We start from the raw sequence: 23,766 nt of genomic DNA, 5'->3' as shown, positions 1-23,766 counted from the left end.
GGGAAATGAAAGGAGTTTCAAGGCAAGAATGGAAGGCTGCGTTTAAGTTGCTGAGGTCTTAAATATCTGACTGAAGAATTTGGACTTTAATTAGTTTAGCAATAGGGAGCCATCACAGATTATTTAAGCAAGGTTGTGACATGAATGAATCGATGGTTTTATGTTGTAGCTGGTTGTGAGGTCTGTGAGGAATTGTAATAAAATGAGACTAGTGGAAGAGAGACTAGTTGGAAGGCTTTTGTAACCCTTCCTCGTGAAATGCATAGAGGTGGTAGCAGTGGGAATAGAAAGGGGGGGACAGGTGAACAAAGAAGGATGAGGCATAGTGACTGATTAATGAGGTATTGGGAGGTTCTGAGACTTGGGCTACCCGGAAAATGGTGAACCCCTGACACATTGGAGAATTGAGTAGTGGCTTTGAAGGAGCCGAAGGTGGTCAGTTTCATTTTATACATGTTGTGGGGACAGAGTTCCAGAGAGCAATTTCTAGGCTCTCAGCCTCACATGGACAGGCGCTGGCTCGGGTAGTAGATGGTCATCAGCTGTGACTAGTTGGCCATCGGCTGTTACCGGTTAGCCATTAGCCACTGCTATAACTGCCGTGGCTAAGCTAGCAAGGGGCGGAGTGTGGATTGCCGATTGCAGAGAGGTGGATGGCAGTTAACAAGTGAGGTTGTTTGGCAGAGACAAGTGGACAGCAGGTTGCGGATCGTGTGGCTCCTGCTTCCTGTGTCTCCAACCCAGCTGCCAATGAGACTATAGTGGTATGACTCCCCTATCTATGGATCCGTGGGTGTTCCTTTTTGGCCTCACCATATCCTGTGTTCTTGTGCCGGGAGCAGGAGCTGAGACCCTGCATGTCACATGTTATGTCTGAAGATGGGGTCATATAAGTGGAGATGTGTAGCAAGCAGTTAGTAATCCTAGATTGGGGATTGGAAGAGAAATGGGGCTGGAAAGAAGGTGCCACCTACCGAATCATGATGGTTAAAGCCTTGGGTATAGATGAGACATTCAGAAGGCAAGTGGAGGACTAAAGGCAGGACTTTGGTTTGAATGTCCACATTAATGAGAGGATGGAAGCTGGTCCAGGAGGTGGACAAGAAAAGAACCAGTAAAGTAAGATGTAAAGGAAGCAAAGGGAAGGAAGTGTTTTAGACAGTAAAGGCAGTGAGCAAATGGTTGATGCTTGGAGAATGAGGAAGAGGATCAAGTGCCATGAATTTCATGACTGATAAAAACTTTTGAAAAAGCAATTCAGTAGGGCCATTGGGGCTAGAAACCAGATCCTCTGCCTTGTCAAACAAACAAACAAAGATACACATCTTTATGTACATATGAGTGTGTGTGTGTGTGAGTGTGTGCGTGTGTGAGTGTGTGTGTGTGTATGTATGTACCTGCCATGGTATTTAAGAGTGGTTATGTTTGGATGGTGGGATTTTATGAGTGTTGCAATATTTTTCTTCTATTTCTCTTTATTTTCTCGTGTTCTATTAAAATACAACTTTTCTAAATTAAGAAAACCTCATTGGTATTTAAAGTTCTGATTTCTAATCCTGTATTAAACATTATTATTTATTGAAACATTTATTTATTTACTATGCAATGGATATTTGCCTATGATGCAGAAAAAATTATTGAGGCTTGTGTTCGTTCTCTAGGAGCTCACTGGTGGAAAAGACCAACGTGTGAACAATAAATGTCAGGCAATGTGATAACTGCTAGGAAAAAGGACACAATGCAGTGGGACCATAAAGGAAAGGTCACTTCTAATGGGAATGTTAGGAAAGACCTCCTAAAAGAGACCACATGTGAGCTGCTTTTGAGTGGGTTCTGTCTAGTCATGTGCACTCTGTGAAGAAACCAGTTCCTACAAACGGGCCTGGTCTCTTACCAGCCTAACTATTGTGCACTTGCTTAGATGTTAGTTTGGAATCATTCTCTATTTTGTTCATGCTTATGTGGTATGTGTTTTCTTATTTTGTGTCTCTGGGTGTTTGTTATATTTAATACGTGCACAAATTTCCTCTGAACTGCCAACCTTGGTGTTATTAGCACCACTCTCTAACCAACTGAGCTAACTGGTCACCCCTCTGGTTTCTTTTTAAAAGCTGTTCTTTACGTTTGAAACCATTCTCTATGATTTGTGATCCATATAGAACATACTATATAACATTTAGGCAAAGTATTCTGAATAACATGCTTAGAAATGGAGATCACCATGAATTATTTCACAAGTATAAAATGTTGCTGGACAAGTTTCTATTTAAATCATACTTGCTAGGCTTGACTGACTGCAGCAGTTCACGGGGTACATGCTTCAGATTTCCTGATTTTCAGCACGGTAAGACTGCAATTTCACTGTGGACTAATTCAACAGCGATACAGGCCAGACTCCTTTGGGGTGGTTAGGAACTAAAACCAGCCTGTGAGGGAAGCAAATCAGCTCAAGAGAAGGGGGAGTTTCTTAGAAGAATGCAGTAGGAAATTTCATGAATATCAAAGGACAGACAACAAAGCTGAGTAGGCCTCAGAGAGCCTGGATGTAGGGTTCGTAGTGAACCCATTTACCATTCCTCTCTCAAGCGTGGTCCTTTTGGTTTCTTTCTTCTCTGCTTTCTTCTTCTTCTTAAGATGGGCTTCTACTGCTACACATGCTTTCTGCTCTCCTATGACTTCAGCATGCCCCTGGGCCAGAAAAATCTCTGTATTTTGTTTTTTAAAATTATCTTTTAAAATAATATATGTACCAGCAAAAAAATGACTAGTTCAGAAAGGTATAAAAATTTTAAAAATTATATTAATTTCACTCTTTTCCAGCCTCTCTGACTCTTGGTACTTTTCCCTAAAGTTTATGAGGCTTTTTTATAGTCTTTTGGAAAATATATATTAAGGTACACACATACATAGAGAGATACACACAGATCAACATACACATAAATGCAAATATTCTTTTTATTTTCACATAAATATAAGCTTTATATACTGTTCAATACTTTTAAAAAAACTGTAGTTCTATATTTTGGCATTCTTCCATATTGAATGACACAAAGCTTAGCTTCTTTTTTGTAAGTGCTTACATGTGGCTGAAATACATACCGTGTTTCCCTGAAAATAAGACCTAGCCAGACCATCAGCTCTAAGGAATCTTTTGGAACAAAAATTAATATAAGACCCAGTCTTATTTCAATATAACATAAGACCGGGTCTTATATAATATAATATAATAATATAATATAATATAATACCAGGTCTTATGTTAATTTTTGCTCCAAAAGATGCATTAGAGCTGATGGTCCGGCTAGGTCTTATTTTCGGGGAAACAAAGTAAGTATTTCAATTAATGTAATTATTACGATTTATTAGATAATTTCTCTGTAATGATAGACCTTTAGGTTTTATGTGATTATCTATTAGAAACAATGCTACAATGAATATGCTTGTTTATCTATCTATTAGAAGTTAAATAGAGTTTTAGCTCTTATATTTGTTGTATGATCAATTTCGAGTTAATTTTTGTATGTGGAATGAGGTAAGGGTAGAGATTCTTTTCTTCTTTCTTTATGTGGCTATACAATTGTTGTAGTGCTGTTTGCTGAGAAGTTTTCCTTTTCAGTGTATAGAAAGATGATTGATTTTAAAATTTTGACCTTGTATCCTGTAATTTTGATAAACTCACTAGTCAGTTCTACTAGCATTTTTGTAAATTCCATCAGTTTTTTTTATATAGATGACTGTATTATCTGCAAATAAAATCCATTATATTTATTCCTCTCCAATCTGGATACTTTCAAATTCTTTTCTTGCTTTATTACACTGACTCCACCACAATATTGAGTAGGAGCAGTGAGAGCAGACATCCTTGCCTTGTTCTTCATCTTAAGGTGAAACCATTCAGTTTTTCACAATTAAGCGTGATGTTTACTCCAGGGTTTTCCTATATGCCTTTATGAGGTTGAAGAAGTAACCTTTTATTCCTAGTTTGCTGAGTGGTTTTTTTTTTTTTAAGCCCTGAATGGATGTTCAATGTTGTCAAGTGCTTTTTCAGCATCTATTAAAATGATCTAATGGGTTTTCTTTTTTAATCTGTTAATATGATGAGTCTAAATGTGCTTTTTGATTACATACATAGAATAAATGCCTATTGGTAGAATTGTGATATTTGAGAGATTTTGACTGTTATCCTAAAAAATATTGTGCCCATTAGCACTCTTACTTATGTTGTCCAAGTAATTATTTGTCCAGATCCTTCTCAATACTAAGTATTATCAAACTTTAAAAAAAATCTTGTCAGTCTGATAGGAGATAAGTGGCATCCCAATATTTTGATTTACACTTTAAAATTTATGAGTAAGATTTAACATCTTTTCTATGTTTATTACACATTTGAATTTATTTTCTATTAGATTGTTCCTTTTCTTATCCTATTGTATATACTCTTGATAAAAGAAGAAAATTAGCTCTTGATGCAAATGTTTTTTCCTAGTTTATTTTTGGGGAAATGTTAATACTTCAAAAAATTGGTTATAGAGAAGTTTTTAACTTTATGCAATTCATCATTTTTTTTTTTCTTTATAGCTTTTGGGTTTTAGACTCTTCTTGAAAAGATCCCTTACCTATGCTGAAATTATAATGCATTTTACCTATGTTTTATTTTGTTTAAAATTTTTGATCTATTGTAATCTATTTTGGTGAAAGGAGTGAGGTAGGGATCTGGCTTAATGTTCTTCCTAGATAGTTAGCCAGCAAATTAAGTCAACACTATTTATTGAATAGTATTATTTAGTCCATATTTTCTCTATTGATTTGAAATATGATCTTTATCAAAAATCTTATTTCCTTATATATTTTCATTTACCTTTATATACTATACTCTGTTCTGTATTCTACTTGTTTATTTATATCTAGTCCTTTAGCATAATGTTTTTATTACAGTGGCCATATGATGTTTTAATATCTGGTCACATTTTTGTTCCCTAATTTTTCTTTTTTAGAATTTTCCTGTTTTCATGTTTAATTTTCTAGATGAACTTTAATGCTATTTTGTCAAATTCTTAAAAACATAAAAATTAAAAACTTGTAATAGTTACTTTCAAGATAAACTTTAGGAAGAATCAACATCTTCACAGTAAAGTTTCCTATCCAAGAATAAGATATGTGTCTTTGCATTTATTTAAGCCTCTTTTTATTTCCATGATTTAAAGATTTTACTTTATATGTATTTTGCTGTACTCTTGTTAGGTTTAACTTTGGATATTTTACTTTTTGATTCCTATTAAAATGGTATTTATTTTCTGACTTTTTATATTAAAAAAACTTTTAATTTCTGTATATTAATTTTATACTCAGCCACTTCATTGAATAAACAGTTATTTTCAGTCATTCCAGCTACTTTTTTTTTGCCATCTTCTTAGTGTTTATTCCTATTCTTTCTTTTGTATAATTGCAATGGCTAATACTTCCAAACAATGCAAAATAATTGACAGAGATTGTGGGAGATACCTGTCCTTTTTCTGACTTTATTCATGATGGTTTTATTAATGTACTACCGTGTTTCCCCCAAAATAAAACCAGGTCTTACCAGGTCTTCGTATTTCCCCGAAAATAAGACTGGGTCTTATATTAATTTTTGCTCCAAAAGGCGCATTAGGGCATATTTTCAGGGGATGTCTTATTTTTTCAGGTACAACAATCTACATTTATTCAAATACAGTTATGTTATCTTATTCTGGAACATCGTCATAAGATACTAAATGCGTCGATCTTAACTGGGGCTTATTTTTGGGGAAACACAGTATCAAGGAGGTTGTTGACTTTTGGTTTGAGATATACATTTTTATACAACTTAATTTTTATATAACTTAAATGCTATAAATTAAACTATTTCAATTTTTCTAATGGTCTAAAATTTGAAAGGGATATTAAAATTTGTCAAATTCATTTTGGGTATCAATTTGTTAATGTGGTTTTGTATTTTGGTATACTAATGGGAAAAATCATGTTAGTATGTTCCCTAATGTTGAATTATCTTTGCTAAATTGTATTGGCTGATTTTTAAAAATTATATATTTTTTTTAAAATTTAATTTTTCCAGTATTTCATTTGTGGTGTAGTTTACAAGAGTCTGGATCTACAGTGGATTAGAAAAAACAAAAACCAACAAAAAAAAAATACACCAAAACTTGTCTTTTGCCACACACAGTTTGAAAAGCACTAGTTTACATTACTTCTCTTCATATTCCTTTGGCTAGATCTTAGTCTCATGGTCACGTCTTACCATGGCAGAGACTGGCAATGTGGTCTAGCTGTATGCAAAGGGAAAAGGAGAGAACATGAGTATTGGTAAGCACTAGAAGTCTCTGGTACACTTAGCTTGAGCACCTAGAAACACAGCCTAAAGTTTGAAATGGACGAGAGAGGACTAAGTCCTCAGGGTGAGGTTGAGCTATGGGAGGTATATCTATCCTACTTTCATCCATAGCGGCTGATTTTTAGCTTAAGACTTCAGCACAAACATTCTTAAGTAAAATTGATAATAGTTTTATTTTTCTGTGCTACTTTTATCATGTTTTAGTAATAGTGTTTTGCTATTTTTACTCTAAGTGATTTGAAGTGGTTTTTTTTTTCCATCCATGTTCTGAAAAAGTATAAATAGTATTGGAATTATCTGTTCTTTGAAAATCTGAAAGAGAAACCATTTGAGACGAGATTTTTGAAGGTCTTGTCTTTTAAAAATATTCTGAATCTCTCCCATTGTCTACTTAAGTTCTCTGTCTCTCTTGGGATCAATTTTTGCCATTTATATTTATCTAAAAAAACATCTATAATTTATTTATAATTACAACAAACAATATTTCTACTTTATTTATTTAGAGATTTCAAAGTAGTCTTCCAATTCTTAAATTTCTTATGTATGTGTTTCTTTCCTTTTGTATTTTAAATTTTATTTGTGCTTTCTTGACTAAACTGTTTTATTATTAAATGTCTTATTGTGTTTTCCCCTTGAGAACTACACCTTTAATTTAATTATGTATTCTATTGTTTTCCTGTTTTCTGATTCAATCAATTTCTGCTTCTAATTTTTCTTATACTTTCCTAGATTTATTTGTTGATCCATTTCTACCTTCTTGAATAGAAAGTTTTTGAGATTCATTTTTATTATCATTTGCTTGGTAAAATCTTTAATGCCGTAAGGTTTTACCTTGAGACCAGATTCTCATATTTTTTTGCTAGGTAATGTCTTTAATATTGTTATAAAGTTTATATATCCTGTAATTTCAGTTTTAACTTTCCTTTGATCAAGATCTAAAATATCTGAGAGAGTTTTTAAATTTTCATGTGGCTAAGCTTCTTTTTATATTAATATTTAGTTTTGTTGCATTGTGGTCAGAGATGATTGTTCTATTTCCACTTTCCTAGAGTATTATTGAGACTTTTCTTTGTGGACTAATATATTCTTTATTTTTAAAATTAAATATCCAATCAGAACTTGAAAAGAAGTTTTATGTTATATTTGCACTTTGATATATATCTACTGGTTTAACCATATTGATTGTATTATGCTTTTTCTTATCATTTTGTCTCCTTGTTCTGTCATGGTTGACAGTGTCTGTTAGTATTACTGTGTTTTGTTGATTTCTTCTAGAGGTATACATTTTTATGAATTTTGATACTTTGTTTTTGGTGCTGAAATACTTATAACACTTATAAGCTCATTATTGATTTATTTTGATTATTCTAACAATGTATAGAACAGTACCTGGTACATAGTAATAGTTCCACTATTATTATTGAATATATAAATATCTCTTTATATTCTTTAATAGATTTGCCTTGAATTAACCTTTTTCAGATATTAATATTATGATTAATGTTACTATTTGACTGGTTTATCTTTGACCCCCTTTTTTACTTTTAAACTTTCTCAATCATAAGGAGGCTCTTGGAGAGTTTATTTTAGTGTATCTCTACAGATTTGTTTTGTTCTGTAGTTTGAGCTCATTAAAAAATCCTATATTTAGTGGTATAATAAATATTTTCAGTCATATACTTTCTCCTTATTTTTTTAATACTGTCATTTCACTTGACTAACTTTGTAATTTCAAATAGTATGCTTAAATCTAAATTTCTTGATTTTTGATCTTTGGAAAGTAAAGAAATGTGAGGAAGTTCTACCCTTGTCTTCCTCTCTACCCTCTCTCTAATTGTTGACTTTGGTTTATTATTTTTTTATTGTTGAAATGTATAACACTTCCCTTCTGTAAAAGTACTTCATATTGTTGTTTAGCCTCATTTCTAAATATAAACAGATTCAGTTCTCCCTATCAGACATTTTACTGGAGCTCCACATTTATCTCTTGGTTTGCTGGGTTTTGGACTCAAGTCAATTTTTTTTCTAGAGGAGTCGTGGAGTCACTGACCTCTTGCATGTCTGAAAATGTCTGTTGTTTTTGTACTTGAACAACAATTTGACTAAATATTAAAATGTTTGTTCACACTTTTTTCTCCCTTAGAACTTTGTATGCATATATTATATATTTTCTTGTGTTGAGTATTGAGTGTTGCTGTGGAGAAAAGCCTGGGTATTTTGTTTGCTTTTTATTTTGTTTTGGTGTGTGTGTGTGTGTGTGTGTGTGTGTGTGTGTGTGTGTGTGTCTTATGTACCTGAAATTCTCTTTCTCTGCTTTGATACTCAGGAACTCTCCCAGGACATGTCTGTCTGTCTCAGGCCTGTTCATTTGCCCTCTGATGTATAGGTATATAGGTATTAGCATTAGAGGCAGTCAAGATTGATGGATATTGACTTTGCTCTCGTTTCTGAATATTGTTTTAAGTGCTACGCTAGGGTCATTCCACCTGGCAGGAGGCATCTTTCTCTGCATATTTTTGGAAATATCACTTGTTTTATAGAGCCTAGTTGTTTCTCCTACTTCCTTAATGACCCACAGAGCCCAGTGTTGAATAGTGTATACAAAAGTTTCTTAATAAATTTTTATTGAATATGTAAGTGAATGAGCCTGGACTTATTTCCCTGATGCTGGTTCACCCTTTCCGTCTACTTCTCTCTAAATAGGGAGTGTTGCTGAGATTTTGAAAAATTTTGTCCATTTACCATCTCCTAAACCCACCACACTTCTGGGAGAAGAGAGAAAGCTGGGTTGAGAACAGCAGTGATTCCTGGGATCTTCCATCTCTCACTCTCCTTGAATGCTACTTTGCAAAGATTATAGCATAAAATTGTGGCCCTTCTTTTGTTTTATTATTGCGGGTACATTTTTCTTTGTTTTGTTTGCTGGGTTTCAGTTTTGTGTTGTTAACATTGTTCATTCATTGTTGATACATTACTTTACTCTTCCTCCTCCCCCCAGAGGTCATAAAGGTTTTCTAAACAAGTGCAGAATTCCAAAAGCAGAACTAAGTTTCTTATTCTTCCTTGTATTTCTTATAGACCCTAGTCTAGACCTTGCATACAATTGATATTTAGTAACTACTTACTAAATGCATAAATAATACATTTTTTGGTAATTTTGACCTATTATTGGAAGAATAGGTCAAATTACCAAGTCTAATTTTTGACTAATCCCAAGAAGTGAAGGATAAAGCACAAGGAAAGAGCAGCAGGACATGGAAGAAATGGCCACACTTCAGAATGAGGATGTTTAGTGCTCACTTCGACCCTGGAAGAATTGAGCACATCTATTTGCTTTTGACCCCATGTGGGATATCAGCTCTTAGGGCCTCTGAAAAGACACAGGTGAATGAACAGGAAATTTATCAGGGACCCCTTTTCCCTCTAGGTTAGTTTTTTGTTTGTTCGTTTCTTTCTTCTTCACTAAACACATCTTTTTTTAAGGGCACCATGTGAAATTTGTTCCATGGATTCCTTTTATTGCTAAAGTCCAGGCTCAACTTGGACTATTTTTCATTTTTCTTCTAGCCCTTTCACGGGCCACCCACCCAGCTAGTTAATGTGTGTGCATTTCTCTCTTCTTTGTATGACTCTGTATTTGGCCTTGGGCAGGTTCAGCTTCATGCCATTGGGCAGTTTCCTTTTCAGGGACAAGATGAAAAAGATTGCAGATCTTTGTGGTGATGAGTCTTTTTGTTCAAGTCGGCATCTGTGAATTGATGTTCTTTCTCTTTCCCTCCTTCAGGAAGAAAGAAGAGGAGTTGGACGGGCAGTGGAAGGTCGCTTGCTTTCTTCCGCCTATTGATTTTCCTGTGCCATTCAGTGGTTCATTAGTTTCTCCTAACTACAGTTCTGTATTTAGCAGCAGTTTGGGCTGGGACATCAGCCACTGAGGGGGACCGACTGCGCCTCCCCGGCTAGAGGTGCACTGGGAAGGTGACCTGACAACAAGAGTGTAGGCGCTTTACAATCAAATGCCTGGGTGTTCTTTTCTGGTCTTATAGTAGTGATTTAGGTACTGTTTCCTACATGAGACTTTGAGACATTTTAGAGTATTATCCAGGGTGATAGTAGTGAAATACTTCAGGGAGGTGTGATTGACCGTGTGTATGAATACTAGAATGTATACTGGCATACATTAATTATGCAGAATTAAAAAAAATTTATTATGGAAATTAAAAACACACAAAAGTAAGCAGAATATAATTATCCACCGCCATATTCTCAGTTTCAGTAATTATCCCCCATGGCCACTCTTGTTTCATGTATGTCCCTTCTTACTTTTTCCTCTCATATTTTTCCGGACATATTATTATATCTGTAAATATTTCAGTGTGTATTGTTAAAAGGTAAGATCCCTTTTAAAAACCGTAACCCTCAATACAACGATCACAACTAAAACATAATTAACAATGCTATTATTGTTATTTGATAACAATATTATCAAATAACTAGTTGGTGTCTTAAATAGTTCATAAATGTTATAATTTTTTTATCTTGTTTCTGTGAATCCACACTTTATTTTACATTTGATACATATTTTATGCCACTTTTCATCCTGAGGATTTTTATTTGCAGTTAAAAAAAAGTTGGGTCATTTGTCTTGGAGAGACTTAGAGTCTAGCTTTAGCTTATTGTACACACATGGTGTTGTCAATCATATTGCCCTATCCTCTTTTATTCCTGTGAATTGGTAATCCAGAATCTTGGTGATCAGATTCAGGTTTAGTTTTTTTGGCAACACTGTTTCTTAGGTACTGAGATATTCTTCCATTAAGAAGCATAGTGCTTGACTTTCTTTTTGTGATGCTAGAAATCTGTGGAATAATGTTTTATAAAACCAAACCTTGAAATATTTCATGGCTTCTTTTTTAAAAGTATGTCCTCTATTGATAATTGAAACCACAACTCCTAAGGAAGTTTTAGACATTCAATCCGGATAAGATAAAGCAGCAGCTGTGGTATTGGTTTACAGCCATATGTGAAACTCCTCACCACAGTGTGAGGTGTCACCTGGGCAAGGCCCGCTCTTGGTCAGAGGGATCTGGAGTGGAGCTGTTCTCTGCTGGTGCAGGCCTGCCCCTGCTGTTAACTGCAAGCAGAGGTCACGTTCGGTCCATTTGTACTCATCAACGGAAACAACATTATTGACAGTCTGCTTTCTCAACCACCATGAAGAGACATGGCTTCTGCCTTCTAGCAGTTTGCCTTCTAAAAACAAAACAAAACAAAACAACAAGAAAAAGACAATTGTCCTTAACTTCTAAAGGACTGTGTTACCAGAAGGATAAAGTCTCTTACTAAATATCTATCTATCGATCTATCTATTTATCTATCTATCTGTCTGTCTGTCTGTCTGTCTGTCTGTCTATCTACCTACCTATCTACCTGCCTACCTATCTACATATCTATCTATCTAATATCTTAAGTAATGAGGAGTTTGGGTATTTCCTAGGTATTTGGTTAATAATGATGGGTGGACAGAGATAGGAAAATATTCCTTTAATGCCTATGTAACCCTTATTTACCGAATGGGACATCTTTCCTAGGCCATGTCCTCTTTGCCTTGCTAATTGCTATTCCTGGTAGTGGAAGGATTTGGACGCTGAAGGAAAATGGGAGACAGCAGAATCTTGCTCTCAGACAGTAGTGACTTTGATGAGAAATCCGTTTGTGTCATTGACTTACATGATACTATTACATGTAAAAACAAAAAGTGTTCACATCTTCACTTGACAGCAACCGCACACACAGGCAAGTCCACACAGACTGCCTGACCTGACTGGCTGTAAACTACACGAGCCTACCCCACGCTCCTAACCCCATGCTAACAAGTCCTTCACTCACCTCTGCCCTAGACAGACTTAGTCCTTTGTCTTTCAAAGAGAGTAGCCTATGTAACCCGAGTTTTCTAGCCTCCTTTCATTTCATGTCCAAATAAATAATGGAAGCCCCATTTTGGGCACTGCAGGAAGCCCAGGTACATCTGTGGGGACTTCTTTGGGTTCTGCAGAGTCCTGGGGTCCCAGGTTCATCCCGTTCACTCCAAAATTCTTTGGTCAATCCTGGCTATTTCCATGAGGCTCCAACTCTGTCATGCTCAGACATAGTCAGAAGTGCAGCCTACCCTCAAGGTTACCTTTCTGGCCAGGTGTGGATTTTGGTTGTCAGAAAAGCTGCTCCAGTTGCCTCCCCGGAAGAGATTACACCACCTTTATAGGCTGGATAAACTGCCAGTTTGAGCTGATCATTTAATCACTTGTCAGACAGATAGTTGATAGAGGTGGGTATTGATTTTAAAGAGAGAAGACAAGCAACCCTGTTGACGTGTACCTGCTCTACTTCACCTTGTCTGTAAATGCCCACACGGACATGATGGGCATGGAGGGGGAACCCGCTTGGTCTGATTCCACTCACTCTTCGTTGGCACCGACTGTAGATGAATCCCTCTGGGCGAGCTGTTCTTGTTTTTGGGGGAGCAGAGATTTCTGTCCATTAGGTCAGAAATCAGGAGGCATTTAGCCTCCATGTGATTGTGGGTATTCCCACACAGAACTTTTCGATATTTGGTCAGAAAGGATCGTTGTGAACCAATTGACTCCCTTCATTTTATTCTGTAGAACTCATATCATGGGATTGGGCCTCGGGAGGCCCAACTTCTTGTTCCCATATTACCCCTAAGCAGTTGGGTCACCAATCTGGGCTTCAGTTTCTTCATCGGTAAAATGGGAGTATATTGATTTGCTAGGGCTACCATAACAAAGTACCACAGACTGGGTGCCTTAAACAACAGAAATTTATTTTCTCAAAGTTCTGGGTGCTGGAAGTCGGAGATCAGGTTGTTGGCAGGGTTGATTCCCTCTGAGGTCATTCTCCTTAGTTTGTAGATAACCATTTTCCCTCTGTGTCTTCACATGGTCTCCCTTTGTGCCCTAATTTCTTCTTATAAGCACACCAGTCATATTGTACAAGCCCCCATGTGACCTTATTTTATCTGAATTATCTCGTTGTTTTGAGTTTTTTATTTTTTTAATTTTTTTAACATTTTTTATTTAGTTTCAGGTGCACAAAAGAATGTAATAGACATTTATCATTTCTATCCCTCACACAGTGACAACCCCCCTCCCCCCATCCACTATCCCTCTGACATCGCACACAGCCATTACATTTCCACTGTCTCTATTCCTAATGCTGTACTCCACTTCTTATCACCATATATATATGTATATATATGTATGTGTGTGTATATGTATATATATATATATATATATATATATATATATATATATATACATAAACTGTAGTTGACATTCATTATTGTTCAGCTTCAGCTTCAGGTGTACAGTGCAGTGATCAGGCATCTACATCATCCCTGAGGTGATCTCCCTAACAAGACAAGTGAATTACCTCTTTAAAGGCCCTATCTCCAATTATCGTCACACTCTGAGTTACTAGAGGTTGGGACTTCAATATATGAATTTTGGGGGAGATACAATTTAGCCCGTAACAGGGGGCAAAGTGGGTGTGGATGTGGGGGCTCCTAAACAATGGTTTTCTAACATTGCTCTCAGGAGGTTCCAGATACTAGGGTGACAGATTATCTCAGTTTGCCCAGTTCTCAGAGCTTTCCTAGGATAGGGGACTTTCAGTGCTGAAACTGACGCTGTCCCAGGCAAACCAGGACAATTGGTCACCCTATCTGTCCTCCCACTGGGGGCACAGGGCCGGCAATTGGTTTCCCAGCCTGCCTCAGCCAGCGCTGCACTGTTTCTCTCCGCTTATACAACAGCATCCTAAATGAGATTCAATCTAACAAAAGGGTTTTGTGGCCAAAAATCACTAGGAGACCATTTGATTCGATGGCCTCCAGCGTCCTCTCCTGCTGCCAGATTCTATGATTTAATTTCATTTGCACACACCAAATTCCAGCCATTTGTCTGAAACTATTAAGTGATTAGAGCAAAATTAATTGGGTTCTCATTTAGTTCATGGCTAAAAGCGGAATAGAACAGGAAACGAAGGCTTGCCTGTTCTGAAGCACAACCTGGTGCTGTGCTGTGGTGACGGCAGATGACTCTCGCAGAGCACTCCCTGTGCTCACTTTATTCTGTCCTCATCTCGTGACCCTTCATGCAGCTCTGTTAAGTGGGTTGTGTCACCTGCAGCAGCAGCCCCAAGATGCAGATGAAGAAACGGAGGCACAGAGAGATGGGTAACTAGGCCAAGTCTCAGGGCTGGTTAGGGCAAGGCCAGGACTGAGCAGGCAGTTTGACTGGAGTGCTGCCGTGTCACAGCACTGATTCCAGATGCGAGTGTCCCTGCTGGTGGAGGAACAGGAACCATACTGGGAAGGGTAAAGTAATTCTGTGTAGGCTGATGGCCAGAGTCTTTTCTCTAGGAAGCACATCTCTGTACCGTTCCCTCCCGGCCCCAGCCTGTCTGGCTTGGACCAGCACTCCTGGCTGGACCAGCTTTTGCTGTTGTAGAAATCACGCCTGAGCAGTTCTCAAGGTGAAGGGAAGTTTGGGGGATCTCGCAATAAAGAACACTGAATTGCACAGTGATAGTTTTTCCCTTGCTAATTCTTGTTCAGATCTTCTGGTGACGAGAAGGGAGAAGTTTGTGCTAGTGTTGAATTTCTCCCCATCACTGGATGCTCTCCCCTTTTTGGAAAGAGAGCAGGGGCAGGAATATCAGATGGATTTGAATAACTATTGTTTTTAGCGTAATCATCTTTTCTGCAGTTAATTTTGAAATGTGGCAAGTGAGACTGGTTTTGCATTGAGGGTAGTGATATAAAGTGCCTTTAGAAGACATTTATATGAAAAACAAGTAATTTAAACGTATTTAGGAATTAATATCACAGGTGACGTACAGCTACAGCAGAAATTATGAAGCATGTGGAGAGAAAGATTGACTTTGGGAAACACTGGCCAGGAAGAGGGGTTGGACTTCATAGAATCTTGAAACCAGAAAATGAAAGGCAGGGGTTATTTGATCAGCCAACCTTTTGGGGTCAGTGCCTCAGCCAAGGGTGAACCTTGCCTGGGCTCTTGAGGTGCTAGTTGCAGGCCTCTTTGGAGCATGGTGTGCCTGCCAGATAAACTCTGGAAAGACAGGTTCCTTTCCAGCCATTGGGATTTTGTTTCATTTTGTTTTGGTAATGGTTTTCAATATCTTTGAAATGCTCCCATCAGAAAGGGTAAAGATAAAAAGTGGATTCTTGTGCCAGGTCAGAAGGCTGTGCCTTGGGAGAATGCACTCTAGAAAATAATTAGAAGTATAAATTGGAATGCCCAGCGTAAGGCAGAGTGTTTGCCCTGGGTGGACACCAAGTCACTGTGTAGGGATTGGATGCCGGACAGCCCCTCCCCTGGGGTTAGAAGCAGATTGGGCTTGGAATCCCTCATCCAGCCTGGGAGCAACCAAACTTGAAGGAGCTTTTTCATGGGGTCAGTCTTGGTGACTTTTCCTGTCAAGTTTGCTGCTGGTTCTTACAGTACAGTTGACCTTTGAATAACACAGGTTTGAACTCACAGGCCCACTTATACTTGGATTTTTTTTTTCAGTAAATGCAGTTGGCCTTTTGTATCCACAGGTTTTGCATCCATGGATTCAACCAACTGCTTGCAGACTGAAACTGTATTTTCACATTCCCGGCTACGGTTGGGTGAATCTGCAGATGCAGAGAATCGAAAGTTATTTGTGGATTTTTAAGTCTGTGGGTGGGGTGGGTGGCACCCTTAAGCCCTGCGTCATTCGAAGGTCAACTGTACTTAAACTACACAGGGCTGCGTCCTTATTAAGCGGGTAAAGTGAGTCTGCCGCTCCTGGTTAAGCAGTCAGTGTGTCTCCCACACTAGGCTGCTGCTGTATGGACAGGTCTGAGTGTGGCTCATCCTTGCAGGACCCAAGACCTGGTCAGATCAGTGGTTGCTGTGCAGTGACTGGTGCCTGGTACAGGCACCTGGTACAGATCCTGCCTGCCAGCCAAGACTTTGCACATAGAGGTTGGAGATTGGTTTCCAGTGACCATCAGAGAGGCTGATCCTGGTTACCATACCCTGGGCGCGAGGATCTAAGACCGCTCGCTTTCAGACACTTCCTCCAGCAGCAGCCTATCATGACAATTGTGCAGTCATGACTTGACATTTTCTTTAGCCCTTTTACTGCCTCCTGTAGTGTTTGTATAATCCCCTCCCAGCCTTTTTAAATTGTGTTTTTAAAGGTGTCCCAGAGTCATGTTGCCCACCTTTCTAACTTATACCCCCATTTCTTAAGGAAACTTCAAATCCCCTTTTAAAAATTTTACTTAAAATGGAAAGGGAAAATGGAAAGAGAAAGTACCACAAGGTTGTTGGTGAAGAAATAAAAATATTCTTGTTTTGAAAGCGCACTACCCTCAAACCTGTGATTTGTTGCCCATAACGAACTTTCTCCCCACCAGGAAACACCTGTATGGATTGTTTCACTACAGCCCTACAATGCTCAGACTTGAATCGCTTCCAGATCCCACAGATACCTGGGAAATTATAGAGACCATAGGTAAAGGCACCTATGGCAAGGTCTACAAAGTAACTAACAAGAGAAATGGGAGCCTGGCTGCAGTAAAAATTCTGGATCCAATCAATGTAAGTAAAATGGTGGTAAATTGTAACCACAATACAGTATTTTGTGCACAGAGTTCTCAACTTTTTCTTGGGTTCTAGGGATAATTTTCATGAAATCTCAAAATGAGTCATGATTTGTCAGCTCATCTGAACGGGGCACCCCTTGGAGTTAAAACTTTCCTGACTATCTGTTTCTTGCCCATTTCACTGTTATTTTGATTTTGGCCCTCTGGGCTCTTCAAAACTTATTCTTTTGGAAAGAGTGATGTATTTCACTCCCTGGGTTTATACAAAGGCTGGTCTCCCTGTAGATTACAAAATGACTCAGACATGGGGTGTTCAGTTATCTTATCCTGGTATCTTATTTCAGAGCCCTGAACATCAAGGTTATAACACTGGACGCTGTTTTGCACAGTGAGGTTATAGGTGTCCTATCCTGTGTTGGGTCCCTTCAAGCTACTTCTCCTTAACCGCTTTGATAATTCAGATGTTTTTTAAATGAAAAAAGATATTTATAATAATATTGTCAAAGAAAAAAGGACATAATAAACACATTTTATTAATATAATAAGTAGAAGTTTTCAGTTTTCAATCTGAATGTCCATCGTTGGGTATATTCAAGATATGCTAACGATGACATTAAAAATACAGAATAAAAATGCTTTATTAAGTGATTACTTGATCATGATGTCATACCTGTACCCTTCCTCACACTGTAGACTTAATCCAGCATGCTGTTTTTTTTACCCTGTGTAGGATATGGATGAAGAGATTGAGGCAGAATATAACATTTTGCAGTTTCTTCCTAATCATCCCAACGTTGTCAAGTTTTATGGGATGTTTTACAAAGTGGATCACTGTGTGGGAGGACAGCTGTGGCTGGTCCTGGAGGTAAGAGGCTCTCGTTGGGTAACCAACCATCCATTCAGATTTCCAGGGGCAAGCAGATGAGTTTTTGGGTAAATAGTGTGAGATACACATTTGAGGAGTCAGTCCCTCCTTTGTGTCACAGGTACCTTACCAGATGTGGTGTTCTCCTCCAGAGTTCTTACAATAGGCTGTGTACTGAAAATGTTCATGTTTCTCTGCTTCAAAAGTTTAATAATCTTCTAGTACCGAGTGAATCTAGGAATACAGTTGCAAAAGGTTATTTTCTTTCCTAAACTGGGAACATTTCATAGAAAACATGATTGCAACTCATTTTCAAAAATTGCTGGGGGTGGCCAGTTAGGTCAGTTGGTTAAAGCGTGGTGCTTGTAGCACCAAAGTTGCCAGTTCGATCCCCACATGGGCCACTGTGAGCTGTGCCCTCCTTAAAAAAACAAAACAAAACAAAAAAATTGTTAGAAAACCAATTTTCGTTAGAAAACCAAGATGTACTTGACTCACCAAGTTTGGATTTGTCCATTTATGTTCCTTGATCCTCATCTTAGAGTGGGTTCCCTGAATCTAATTCTGACAGTTGTGTACTGTAGGTTTATTGGAGAGATCTTGCAGGAGACAGACCCAGAAGGAAGTGAGGAAGGCAGGATTGGCAAGGGAGACATTGAACAGCAGTGTGGTTACAACAGAGACCTCAGCCCACCCTCTGGGAGATGGAGGGTTAGGATGCTCTTGCTGTCCTGGATTGTATCTCTGCCTCAGCCAATCACTGGGAAGGGGTGTGGTCTTGGGCGTGGCAGTTCCCTGAGGCTGGGGGCAATTTCTCCTGAGAAGTGCTGCTGGGAACTGGGAGCTGGAGCAGGAAGCAGCCAGTATTTCTGGCAGCATCTGTTCTGAAGAGGGAATCTGAAAGGAGCACCTCGTCCTGCCTTATTGTTTCTCCCTTATTCATTGAAATGAATGTATGTATCTGAGTGCAAGAGTCCTCACAAATCCAATTCCCCAGGGGACTAAAATAGGAAAGATGAAATGACAATCTATGAAATTGGTGTATTAGGACAGATCTATAGCTGCATGCTCATGAAACACACTGGTTTGTCCTGGCCTCTGCCCCTCTGAACCACCTGCCTCTGTGCTGGGGGTTATGTATGTGACCCAGGAGCATGTAGACACACGTGAAGGCCTTAAGACAGAAGCTCCAAAGGAGAAGCCATTTAGCACCTCCTGTCTGAATCTTCCACCTGGCTCTGGGAGGGCCTGGTATGGGGCAATACATACTGGTTGCCATGACAACCATGTATGGGGAATTCATTTGTTATATTCAAATGGGATAATCTGCAGGAAAAGCAATTTGAACATTTCTGTCACATCAATTGCCGTTTTCAGAATATAAAGATGTACGGGGTTTTGGTTTTCAGAAATCATTTTTGTTTGGTTGGCTGGCTGTCATATAACACATTCTCATAGTATCATCTTTTGGATTTTATTACTCCCCACCTTTTCCCTGAGAATATTATAGATTTTTATCCTGCCAATGAAGCTCTAGAATAACATTAAGTTTTAAAATGCTGCTTTTCATCCAACATGGAAAATATTGTTTCTAGTGTCTCTGATTATAGTCTTCAGCTCGGTAAGAGCTCCATGTTTTAAACCTTACTGTAATTTGATAGTGAAAGTACAGGGACCGGCAAATCTTAGTTTCTTTGCATTTTCATCCCCTGACTCAAAGCTCTGCATTTAAACAGAGAGAACTAGAACTTTCAGGAATTTTGCATGGCCTCCCCCTGATGTGACCAGGCAGGCAGGTGGGCTGCTCAGACCTGTGGTCACCTGGAGAATGAATGCTCTTCCCCGGGAGGAGTGACCAAAGGTCAGCCATGAGGCATGGCCACGGCTGCCAGCAAGGGCCAGGCAGGGTCTTGAAAGATGAGAAGGAGCCCAGAACTACGAACTGAGCCCTGTGCACATGCTCCCCTGCGGGCTGTCTCTTGCTTTAAGGGTGACCACCGACAGATAATGAGGCTGCCCTGAGACACTGAATTATTCATACCTCAGCAATACAATATGCTGACATTTATGCCTTTGCAGGTTGTTTTGGTTCCTGCCAAAGTTGATGGTAAAGGGGTGTCCTCAGTCCTTTCTGTCCCAGAACGGGCCCTCTCTGCCAGGCTGCTGGGTGGTTAGGTGTGTCCAATGCTTACGATATGCTTATAGAAACAGGGATTACTGGGCTTCTAGAACTGGCAGGAATGGAGGCCCAGAGGAGTGACAAGCTACCAATGACATAACGAGTTACATGACAGAACTGGAGGGAGAACCACACTTGGGCACTTGGCTCCCATCACGTGCTGCGGTGGCGCTGTCTGCCGGGTTCCAGGAACACAGATGGGGGCTGTCTGGGTGGATTGCAGGAATTCCCAGTCTCTCTCTCTCTCTCTCTCTCTCTCTCTCTCTCTCTCTCTCTCTCTCTCTCTCTCACACAACAGGGAGACCATGACGTCCACACAGCACCCTGACCGTTTTGCTCCCTCTGCAGCTTTTTTAGGAGTGCTTTGGGAGACTTACAATAAAATTAAAATTATGATCTGTTTAATATTGTTCTCCTCATCCTGCATATTGAAATTAAATTTATGTCGCCTTTGCTCTTTACTTGCTGAATAAGATGAAAGAGCCAGTGAGCAGCTATTCCACAGAGCAATTCTAAAAGATAGAAACATGTTATTAATAACCCCCTTAAATCACCACAGCTCTGAAAACAAAAGCAAATAAAAATGTCATTTCTGAAATTCATTACTAATTGTTAGCAGAAAGTAAAGCTCTCTTTCATGACAGATACCTACTGTATTAGAAAGATACGGAGAGCAAGCACTCATACATGTTTTGGAAAACTTGTGAATAAGTTTTATTCTATATTAATATTAAATTTAAAAAATCTATAAGTCCTACTATCTCTCCCCTACATGAAACATAATAAGAATTTAGACTTTTAAGAAAAACACAATACTAAGAAAAAATACCTAACATGTGCTAAGGCATGAACTATATTTTCCCTTTCAGCATAAAACCTTTAGCAGGTAGATATTATCAATTTCAGTATGAATCACATATTCAACCTAAAAGAAATGGTTTGGAATCTAGAGTCCTAGTAAATGAGGCTGTCAAGTAAAAAAATAAAAATAAATAAAAAATAACTTCTTATATTTTTAAACCAGATAAAAGAATTCATTATTTTAATCTGTTTTTTTCTTCTAGAGATGTATGTGTAAGTTCAGTAAGTAAGCTGGGTTGGAGAGGGTAGTGGTGGGGGAACACCTTTGTCCAGTGTTTGCTTTTATTGAAGGCCCTGGAAAGTCCAGTATAGGCCTGAATATCACTGCAAGTGCTGTACTTTACACTGTTTTCACTCATTGATATTGTGGCATGAATCAAGTCGATTACATTAACAAATCAGGGTCATAGCAGGCCTCTCTGATGGTCTGAAACATGGGACTGCTACGTTCTGATTGGCCAGAGATGTTAGAAAGTACTGACTCAGAGGGCAGGTGCTGGCAGGATTCTAGAATGAGAGTCACAGAAGTGCTTGCTGGGGGTCAGAAGGAAGGCACAGGACACGTGGGAGTGGAGAAGTGGGAGGAACTTGGAAATGGGACAGCCTACATCCATGTGCTATATGTGTTCAGCAAAAGCAAGAGAAAGTTAGAAGCTGAGAAGTGGAGTGACGCTGCCCTCCCACTATTCTATTCATTAAGCACATGTCCTAGAGAGAGACTGGGATGGGAGGTGGGCATCTCGGGGCCCACCACCTCTTGTGGTGTGAGCCTCTCCCCACTCTGACTTGAATCTAGGGTTGTAAGTGACATAGTTTTCATTATTCTAGGTGCAAGCCAGTGACTTCGTCTGGTATCAGCAAAATAAACAGATCTGTCCCAACAGTGTGGAGGAAGAATGCATGTTGTTCTGGCCTTACTGAGAGGTGGACAATGTCCAACATGGTGCTTCCTAAGGCATCTTCTAGAGTAATTTTGGCAATCCTTGACTATTGCTTCATGCCCTCTATCTTTTAACACCCTTGAAAGATAAAGTGCACTGAACAAAAGGACACTGAAAAGGAGTTCCTCTTAGTTGTGCATTCTGACGAGGTCAAATCAACATGCCAGTATAGAATCTACTTGGAAGTTGGAGGCTCGACTAGAATAAAGATCTGGTGATTGTGTTGCATGGGCTTTTTTAATAACGTGAAGGAAAGTTAATGGCTTATTGAACAAGGAACATTTTATTGCTTGAAATTATGACCATCTTAGCAAAAATGCACATACTGTGATTGAATCAATATTCAACGATGTTTTGGAAAATAGATGTGGTACATAAATGATTTTTCTATTTTTCTTGGTTTGGAGCAAAATGCTCATTAAATTCCAGATGCATTCAGCTGCCACATTTCCTGAATGCTGAGGGCGTAGGGAGGCATGGAGGCATGGAGACACACTTCTGAAACACATTTGAACCTGATGGCTGGCAGTGTGAGTGGGAATAAAGGCCTGCACAAGCGAACCCTCAGAATTGGAGCAGGAGGCTTGGTTGCCTTCTTAAAACTCTAAGGAGATTATTTTATTTGATGCATTTAAATATAATTTCTTGTCATTCTTTGAAAATATTCAGTCTATTTAACTGAACATTTACCCTGGCTAGACAATTGTATGTAGGTACCTGCTTCCCTTTTTAATATAAAATTCCCAAAGTGCTTTCTCTATAACCCACAGGCTGCCCTTTAAAACTTTTCTGGTGGGCTTCAACTTCACAAGACAACTTCCTTTAAAGTTGCCCTGAGCAGTTTAATTATGTTTTGTGTGTGTGTGTGTGTGTGTGTGTGTGTGTGTGAGAATCACAGGCAATCAGACAGCTCTCAAACTCTGACATTTAGTGAACAAAAGGCACCAACTGAATAAGATCTTTTTGCTGTTTTTAAACCCACAACTGGGTTTTGATCCTGCTGACAAAATGACTGCTCTTAATCCCTCTATAAGTTCTAGAGCTATGAAGAAAGTTTATAAATTGGCTACCTACATAAAATATCGCTGAATAGGCTCCTGTTGCAAAAATGGCCACACTTAAAGTAGGGCAGAAGAGAGACTAAAACGAGGTTTCAGGGGAAAATTCCAGGGTTGAGTTAGCTTGGATCATCACCAGCATCTAATTTAAATTTTCTCTGGGTAGAATTTTAATAGTGTGCTTGCAATTCAGTAAAGCATGTGCCTCCCTGAGAGGTGAGCTAGGCTGAGAGTTGTTCTGATGAAGGTGTTATGGTACCTTGTGTTCTTATCACTGCTTTTATTTTAGAAGATCAAAGAGCTTTACTGATATGTCCCTATTCTCACAAGATCCCTAGACTCTGTCTCTTCTTCACTTTCTACATACAGTTGGTCAGAAATCTCTGTCCATTATATCTCATAAAAGCTTCCCATATCTGTCCCTGACTTTTCATCTTCATTGACTCTTGAATTTTTGATCCTGCCTCTCTTGATTTGCTTCAACACCTCCAAGCAGTTGTCTAGTTTCTGGTGTCTTCTTACTCTGTCCTACTCTTCAATCTGCTGCCCAAGGCTTCTTTCTAGAATGCAAATCTGAACAGGGTCCTCCTGCCTAAAACTTGTCGATAGCTTACCAGTCTTATCTAATGGTTTATTATGCTATTATAATGCATGATGTGTGTATAGTAATAAAGCACATATTCCTTAGCAAGGGAGACCTATCATTTCCTGTTCCCCACCTTCCTTCCCTAGTTCCCTGCCCAAGGATCCTGGCACCCTTTGTCCCAGCAGTAGCAGAGTATTTAGAATTCACACACACACACACACACACACACAC

At 38.7% G+C, this 23,766-nt stretch overlaps 1 protein-coding gene across 1 annotated transcript in view; it reads left to right on the top strand.

Moving 5' to 3' along the window:
- Nucleotides 1-16,283: 16,283 nt before the first annotated feature.
- Nucleotides 16,284-23,766, top strand: part of MYO3B (myosin IIIB) — a 386,500-nt gene continuing 379,017 nt past the window's right edge. Inside the window, exons 1-3 of the mRNA XM_033111465.1 lie at nucleotides 16,284-16,366; nucleotides 16,857-17,040; nucleotides 17,776-17,910. Of these exons, the coding sequence (XP_032967356.1) occupies nucleotides 16,284-16,366; nucleotides 16,857-17,040; nucleotides 17,776-17,910 (402 nt within the window). The remainder of the gene's footprint in view (nucleotides 16,367-16,856; nucleotides 17,041-17,775; nucleotides 17,911-23,766) is intronic.

Source organism: Rhinolophus ferrumequinum, chromosome 8 (assembly GCF_004115265.2).
Source record: "Rhinolophus ferrumequinum isolate MPI-CBG mRhiFer1 chromosome 8, mRhiFer1_v1.p, whole genome shotgun sequence".
Lineage (NCBI taxonomy): Eukaryota > Metazoa > Chordata > Mammalia > Chiroptera > Rhinolophidae > Rhinolophus > Rhinolophus ferrumequinum.
Note: the sequence above shows the minus strand (reverse complement) of the source record. Positions and strands in the feature narration are given on the sequence as shown.